Source organism: Populus euphratica, unplaced genomic scaffold, assembly GCF_000495115.2.
Source record: "Populus euphratica unplaced genomic scaffold, PopEup_1.0 scaffold1609.1, whole genome shotgun sequence".
Classification (NCBI taxonomy): domain Eukaryota; kingdom Viridiplantae; phylum Streptophyta; class Magnoliopsida; order Malpighiales; family Salicaceae; genus Populus; species Populus euphratica.
Window position 1 is genome coordinate 17,357 of NW_011501452.1, and position 8,364 is coordinate 25,720.

General features: G+C 31.0%; 1 protein-coding gene across 2 annotated transcripts; it reads right to left on the reverse strand.

The window, feature by feature from the left end:
* Window positions 1-1,163: 1,163 nt before the first annotated feature.
* Window positions 1,164-3,253, reverse strand: LOC105117911 (7-deoxyloganetic acid glucosyltransferase-like). Of its 2 annotated transcripts, none has more exons than XM_011015716.1 (2): window positions 2,674-3,253; window positions 1,164-2,262 (listed from the first exon to the last, which is right to left on the reverse strand). In XM_011015716.1, the coding sequence occupies exons 1-2, from the start codon at window positions 3,210-3,212 to the stop codon at window positions 1,305-1,307; spliced, it is 1,497 nt and encodes a 498-aa protein (XP_011014018.1). In that variant the 5' UTR covers window positions 3,213-3,253; the 3' UTR covers window positions 1,164-1,304. The 2 variants fall into 2 exon arrangements, with proteins under 2 accessions (XP_011014018.1, XP_011014019.1); XM_011015717.1 differs by having other exon boundaries at window positions 1,164-2,257; window positions 2,675-3,252.
* Window positions 3,254-8,364: the final 5,111 nt, after the last annotated feature.

The following is an 8,364-nucleotide window of genomic DNA, read 5'->3' on the forward strand; positions in this document are numbered from 1 at the left end:
TTGATATGGGATTATTTTTCTTATATTATTTATAAATTTTTATTCTTTTTTCTAGTATTATTTAAAATGTTTTTACACATTATAAATATAGTTATTTATCTTGCATTTAGGTTTTCTTTTTAAACTTTAATTTCAATAATTATTATTGTGTGTGAGGTTTTACTCGTAACTTTTTAATTTTTTATTGAACTACTCTAACTTCCCAAAGAATTAACCAAGCTTCATATCTTCTTTTATACCTTTTATTCACATCTCTTTATAGACATTTGATGGGGGTTTTATTATCTATAGTCTTAGTGTATTTGTATAAGTTATTATTAAGACCAATTCCAAACCTAATCCTAACTTTCTTGAAAATAGTCGATTTGGATGTGGATTTCAAGATTTTTATATCCATGAGTTTTACATCACATTGAATTTTTGATTTGTTTTCTAATAAGGTTATGGTATTCTTTTTATGACATTAGCGAACACTTTTTTTTCACAACCTTTTGCAATGATTTGTTTTTCTTAAATTTTATTTAGTGTCTTTCTCTTACATGTCATTTTATTTTCTATATGATTAAATAAAAAATAAATTCTAAAAAAGTTATTAAACCCAATCGGATTCATTGCCTGAGTTGTAGGTATAATGGGTTAAGTTGAGTCGCGAGTGTAAGGGTTAAGACAAGTTGAACCAAATCAATTAAAAGCATTATCATCTCATTATACAAAAAAAAAAGGGTTCAAACAACGTTGTCTTAGAAATTTTTTTAAAATCAAATCAAGTTTTTGACATATTAAATTTAGACTTATCATGTTACTCATGTTATATCAAGTCAACTTCTACTTTATTTAATTTGAAATCCAAGCCAATTTTTTTTGATATTTTTTCTAATTACTTATCATGTTAATCATGGTAAAATGCCAATCTTTTTTGATATTTTTTCTAATTACTATTAATTTTTATTAAATAAGTAATATAAAACAAAAGAGAAGTATTATTTTGTAGGAAAAAGATATATTAATAAAAAAATTATAATAATACATTATTTTATTTCAATAAAATTTAAATTATTCTTATAAAAAAATATATTTATATAATTAATAATCATAAAAAAAATCATTTTCATTATTTCAGTAATTAATATTTTGTCTATATTAAAGATCCCTGGGAGGATTACAAACATGAGTGTCGGAATTGTCTCCTTGTAATTATTAGGATTTTGCACGCTTTCCCAGAAAATACATGAAAAACTCACCAATTTCTTTATTAACAAGCATCTAGGGACGCAAGCTCTTCAACAAACATATCATTTTAAAAGCTATTCAGCATTTGATGAAGAGACCTTCCCGGCTAAGCTTATCGATTTTATATCTTCAATTAGCTTCTGCAAGTTGGAGTAGGAAGATCCACCTTCCTTCACGCTATCACGAGCCATCCGTGCAAATTCATCTGTCGATTTGACAATCTCGTCACTTTCCATCAAATCCCTTACCAATTTCTCAATCACGGCCCTCTCACACTTGTCTTTCATATCAAAACCAATCTTCCATAACTCGCTAACACACCTACTATTCACTTGTTGGTCAGCAAACATGGGCCAACAAATCATTGGAACTCCTGCAAATATACTCTCCAATGTGGAGTTCCATCCACTGTGAGTCAGGAACCCTCCAATGGCTGGATGGGCTAGGACCTCTTCTTGTGGAGCCCAGTCCACTATGCATCCCCTTTCCTCAGTTGCAGCTTTAAGTTCCAAAGGAACCTCACTAACACCATCTTCTCCCAAGATTGAGTCAGATCTTAAGACCCAGAGGAATGGTTTCCCACTATTCACTAAACCATGCCAAAACTCCAATAGTTGATCACGAACTAGACAAACCAAGCTCCCAAAACTAACATATATTACCGATCTTGACGGATGAAAATCAAGCCACGATATGCAGCCTCTGTCTTCTTTCCACAAGAGACCATTGAAGGAAGTTCTTGCGGAGGGGCTTTTAGCAAAGGTATCGAAGAGACCTTGTAGAGGACCAAGAGTGTAAATCTTGGAAAAGAAGGAGCCAAGTTTAGAGACCATAGAGGCTTCGAGTCCATCAAAGGTATTAAGTATGACACCATATGCTCGTGGCATAGCTGCAGTTTCCTTGATGAAGAACTGCAAAAGCGGATCATTAGCTTCTTTGAGCCTGCAAATGCCTGGGAGGTCTCGACACCGGAGAGTGCCTTCCAATCCAGGAATACATGTAATGGTCTTGTCCATGTCTACATCTCCTGGAATATTATTACCAGCGTTGACATGTGTTTTTTTCAAAAAATTTCATGCATGAGCTACTTATAAAGTGGGATTAACTGTTCTTTTCCTAACAAGAGCATAAACAGGAGGAAAAAAGGTGATAATTTATTTATATTTGAGAAATTGATAGTTTGATATTACTCTAAATCAATTAATATGGTTTCTGTTGATCTTCAAATGAATTATTCATACTCAACCTATAAAAATTATATTCTTATAGCTACCCTGTGATTTCTTCACTCACTTTCATGAACATCTTGAATCATCATCACATGTAGAAGAATTGTTTTTTTAATTATGTGAGGTTGACAAATCAATTATTGATCCCAGTGGATTATAGTTGAGATTAATCAAATCCAAACAATAATTAGGAGGAATAAAAAAGTTTGACATACCTTGGAATGGAACTTCCCCTTGTTCAATGAGTTTTGTGAGATGGAAGTAAGTCCAAGTGCAACAAGCACTGAATGTTCTAAAAGTTATGACTGGAATTGTGAGCTCCTCGGCAATATCGATAGCAAAAGACATGATCCCGTCAGCGATAATACACGTCGGAGGCTCCCACCGGCCATTTTTTTGCCCAAGATTAACCAACAAGTTGCGAAACTCTGTCCTGGTCTCATCTCTAGCAGAGATTAAAAGTTGAACGATGCTTGAGCTGGAGCGAGGATGATCGGATGGTAGACCATCAGTCACGGACCTGAATTGAAACTTGGGGAAGCGACGGTACATGGTGGCTATGTTTATGGAATGTTCAAGACGATGCTGAATGTGATTGGAGTTGATGAAGGTGGCTTCAAAACCAGCTTGGCTAAGAAGCTCAGCTAGCATGAGCATTGGTTTGACATGACCTTGTGCGGGGAAGGGTAGGAAGACTACGTGAGGGACAACAGGCTGGTCCATGGTGGAGCTTCGATTTGGTCTAAGAACCATGATCCATCAATCAGTTATATTGTTGTGACTTGAGACCTGAAAATGGATAAAAAAAAGTAGCTGGTGGGTGGCTTTTACTTGACTATTCTAAAACCATAAGAAAGGGAGACTTGGATGAAATTAAAATCTGAAAGAAAGACACCGTCTATTCCAATGGTTGGCCAAAGACAAAAAAATATTTAAAAATAATTTCAAATACATTGACTTTGAATAAAAGGAGGCCATTCAGTGAATAAAAAGGGGGGAACGGAGTGCATAATTCCAAATTAAAATAATAAAAAAGCTACAGTTTTAACAGCCTCCACAAGCAATAGCAGTAGCAACCTGCTAAAAAAAAAAAGGAAAGAAGAGGTTGAACTTCAACAGAGCAAGCATTCATTTCCTGCTCTACAAGTGGGAGAATCAAAGAGAGAAGAGAGTAGTTTTCAGACCTTGTAGGAGTTTCCTCCAAAAACAGCGTAAAGGAAAGAGACAGACTTGAACTGAGACATCAGCAGAAGATTAAAATTTCGACAAAGCAGAGATTTCTTTATATGTGTCCATTTGTTGCATCGTCAATGGAGAATCGCAAAGGAGATGGAATAGTTTCAAATCCATCAAGTATCCAATCTCTAGAAGTGGCGGCGTGTGACTCCACGCGTCATCAACAGTGTGGAGCGTGGCTATCACTCAATGCACTTTTCCCTCAACATTTCAATAGCTTCTTCACTTTCCCGCAACTCTCGATGGCTCTCAATCACCTTGAAAGATTGACTTATAAACTCCAAAATAATAATAATAATAATAATAATTTTTTACATTTTCTAAATTTTTGTGTTATTGTTAGGAATTATTGTTAGAAGTTGTGCAAAATAATTGTTGCACGTGAATTGTATTATAATGATACATTCTTTTCTTATAATCTAAACATGGTGCGTGGAATGAATAAAATAAAAAAAAATTATTTTTTATTAATAAAAAAATAGAAATTATTATTTAGTTTTTTGGACATTAAAAATTCTAAGAAGTCTAAAAAATTAGATACGAGTACTAATTGCATTAAGAAAAGGTATTAACACCTCTAATACACATTACTTGAGATAAGTTATATTGTTTGATTATCTGATATAATTAAAATATTTTTTAGTTTTCTAATTATTGATCTGTCTAAATTTTAATAAAAAAATCTTTTTTTAAAAAAATTCTTATCTTATCATGTAAAAATCTATATATATAATAACCTAATTATTTTAAAATCAGGAACATGTCTTATGCATAAATTCATAATCTCAGATAATAAAAGAAAACAAAATATTTTTTTTGATATTTTTAAAATATAAGTCTAGTTCTCATCACTTTAATAAATTGATTATTAAAACTCAAAATGAATATTAATTCATATTGTTTTTGGATTTTTTTGTATAGAAGTATGATATGAATATTTTTTATATGCAAGAAAATAAGATATTTTTTGTTGTTTTTTATTTTTTTAACATTTCAGAGAAAACTAGGTATTTTAATACTAAATTTATATTTTCACAATATAAAAATACAAATCAAAATTGATAGAAAAATACTCAAAAAAATCATAATTTGTTTTTAAAGATTTTTAATTTTTTTTAGAATTTTGTTTTGCTACATATATATATATATATATATATATATATTATTGTATTGTAATAATATAATGGATAGGTCTGGCCTAATTATATACGTTAAGCTTATCCTTGCTATGCTAAAATCAACTCAGAAGAAATTGGGTCAAGGTGGGCCCAATAGAGTTGGGCCAATATTGGTGTAAGATAAGGGTTGGGCTAATGTTGACCCAATAGATTTTTTTTCTCTTATAGAGTTGGGTCAGATCCAACCCAACCATTTTGGTCTGGGTTGGCATTGGTCCAACCTAATAAATAATGGAGAACTCTCCATTGGTCACTTGCAGAACAATGAAGGATAACCAAAGGAGGAGAAGAGTAGAGACTAACCTAGCAACGATGTTGGTAGTAGTATAATGATGGTTCTTCATCTTTCCTCTTCTTTTTTTTTTCATTTATGTTTCTTTATTTTTGTTTATGCTTTTCATTCTTTTTTGTTTTTTTTTTCTTATCCCCTACTGTCTCATTCTTTTCTTCTATTTTCCTTTTTGTGTTCTCTCCGGTTTGTTTTTGTTTTATTCTCTATTTTTTTTCTCTCTCATCTTCCTCCCTTTTTTTTCCTACCCTTTGTCTTCTAGTCCCCTAGTATTTATAAGGGGCAGAAAAGGAGAGAAAGCTATTCTACCCCTGTCTAGTTGACATTAATAAAAGATTAATATTTTCTCCCAAGTGCAGGAGTGTCAAAGTACTAAATAACTCGACAAGATTAGGGTCGAAGCATAGAGAGGTTAATTGTATAAATTATAGATAACAATAATACAACAACAACAATAACAATAATAAGAGTAATAGTAATAATAATAATAGTAGTCGTAGTAGTAGAAGAAAAAAAAGTTGATGAGAACTTTGAGATGAAAGATTAACGTAAGGATTAAATAATAATAACAACAAATATCAAGATTAGAGGATCCACTAATGGTATGTCAAACAAGTATAGTATAAACTCTTATTATTTAATTGGAAGCCATACACAAAGGAGGTTCCAATCAAATTATAAATTGTTAACATAATTACATTAGTTATCTTATTCGATTAATATTAATACTTGTAAAAATTGTCAGGCATTCGTGATTATAACTATGTTAACAACAAATAAAGTTCCTTTCTAGTATAGGTGTAGGTTATACCATACGGTTGGGTTATGAAAGTATTAAGTATTTGTTATGCCAAGTGTTATACAACATAAATCTAGATTAGTCATTTAACAAGCAAAGTATTAAAGAGTGAATAGAATAACAGATACAAAACATGTTAGTATCAACATTAAAGTTCATATTAAGTTTACACTATAGTTATTCTTACACCATTAATGTAACATTTTTACCTTGACTTAATAATCTTAACTAAACATAATGAAAGAGAGAAACATAAATAAATAAGAAAAGAACATAAATAAGATAAAAGTTAACTAAGGAAAGGAAAGGAAAGGAAATGAAAGGTATAAACAAGATATTAATGAAAATAAAACTTAAGCATTACAAAAATATAAAGAGAGAAAGCAAGCACATGATCTTGATTTGGAAACCAAGATGCATAAATGCATGGCAAATGCCTCCTTTTATAAGCCAAAATTAGAAACTATTGATTTGATGACTAATTGATGAATGGGTGGCCAACTCTTGACTTGGTGACAATCCTTATCTTCTCTTGTCTGCCCAAAACATCATTGATAACGTCAAAATTGGAACCACTTGAAAGCATGAAAGTTGTAGGAAATTATCTCAGCTTTCTTGTGTAAACAATTCAACTCATTTCAACTTCTAGAACTCCAAATATGAGTCAAACACTAAATAGTATTCGGGTTGCAGGACAGATTCAGACTTCTTCATTATTGGTACAATTTTGACTTGAAAATGGCCTTTTTAAATCTTAGGCTTCATGAAAGTTGTAGGCTTATGTCTTACCTTTCCATCCATATAAAGTAGACCTAAATCTGAGTTCTATAGCTCTAGATATGACCCAATTACTAAATAGTATTTCAGTTTGGACTACACTAGTATCTCTTTTCTAAGTTTGGTCATCTCTTTGTCCTTTCAATTTCAGTTCTTAAACTCATTAATGAATCCTTTTATTTATATGATAAGCTTGCATTTAAGATGAACATTTACTATAAATTAAAGGTATCTTATATTATTAGATATGTTATTATAAAACATACTTTAGTTAAGGAGTTTTGATACTTCAAGTGCAAAATGATAATATAAAACCTGATAAAAATACATTTTTAAGTACTAATCACACCCTCCAACCAGCTTATTACAAGTCACTTATAATCAAAGCGTTAAAATAGAAAAATAATTTCCAAATTCCACAAAGTAAAATATTCATCATTCAACTTCCATTAATCTATCCAGATAAACAAACTCTCATTAAATTTATATATATGTTCAATACCTCTCTAGTCCACACACACCCGAATCTTGCCATTCTTTTTTGGGACTACAACCATATTGGCTACCTATTGAGGATATTGGACCATATCTAGAAATCCTGCATCTCACTGTTTTTAAATCTTAACCTTTACCTTGAGTAACATGTCCGGGCGCATTCGCCTGGTTTTCTGTTTAACTGGTTTGCTTCCTTCTGTCACGGGGGCGACATCGTCTGGCGATGGCGGAGGCTCTCTGTTGTGCCTCCCATTATATGGTGTTGTGTGTTGAAAAAAAAATAATTTTTTAAGGGTCGCCACCTAGTATTATGGTCACTAAGAACCTATGGTCTGTGAAAATCTGAGTAAGGGACTAGTTATGCAAAGGGAAGATGCATCACCCTTAGTGCACCCTACCTAAGGTAAGCTATATTGTTGTTTGATTATTTTTTTTGTTGGGTTGTTATTTATTAGTCTTATCTAAGGTTCAAGACAGATCTCTCTTCATAAGAGAGTCTCTACCCTATCAGGTTAAATCCTTACCGTTCTAAAGTCTAAATTTTAACATCACATTTATTTACACTTTGCATCTTTAATACCTGAGGGTGTACTTTATTATGTAATTTTACACCCACAAATATTAAAGTCTACATATGAATCTTTGAGAAATTAGAAAAAATATTTTTGATATTTTAGCCAAATCCTAATGGGTGATCATAAACTGGTTATGATATTCATTTTTGAGTTTTCAAAACATGAGAAATATAAAAAAAAAATTAATGAAAACATGCTTGAAAAATTTTAGGATTTGGCCGTATGCATGAAAATAATTTTTTAAAATGATAATTGATTTAAAATATTTTTTTTTTGAAATTTTTTTAATTTTTTGAAATATTTTGGAGAAAACCGAGTATTTTAATACCAGATTTGTATTTTACAATGTAAATATATAAATCAATATTATACAAAATTAATTGAAAAATATTTAAGAAAATCACAAATTGTTTAAAGGATTTTTGAATTTTTTTGGAATTTTTTTCGTATTTTTAAAAGGAAATATATAATATAATATATTATTAATTAAATATTAAAAATATGGGTCCGCCTGGCCCATATAACTGGGCTAGGTAATAAACCAGGGAATAGTGGT

What these genes read in the sequence shown, in the direction of transcription:
- LOC105117911 (XM_011015716.1), bottom strand. Translation starts at nt 3,212, where the DNA reads ATGGTTCTTAGACCAAATCGAAGCTCCACCATGGACCAGCCTGTTGTC. An exon ending in GGGGAAGTTCCATTCCAAGG is followed by an intron (nt 2,263 to 2,673) that starts TATGTCAAACTT and finishes TGGTAATAATAT; the next exon opens with TCCAGGAGATGTAGACATGG.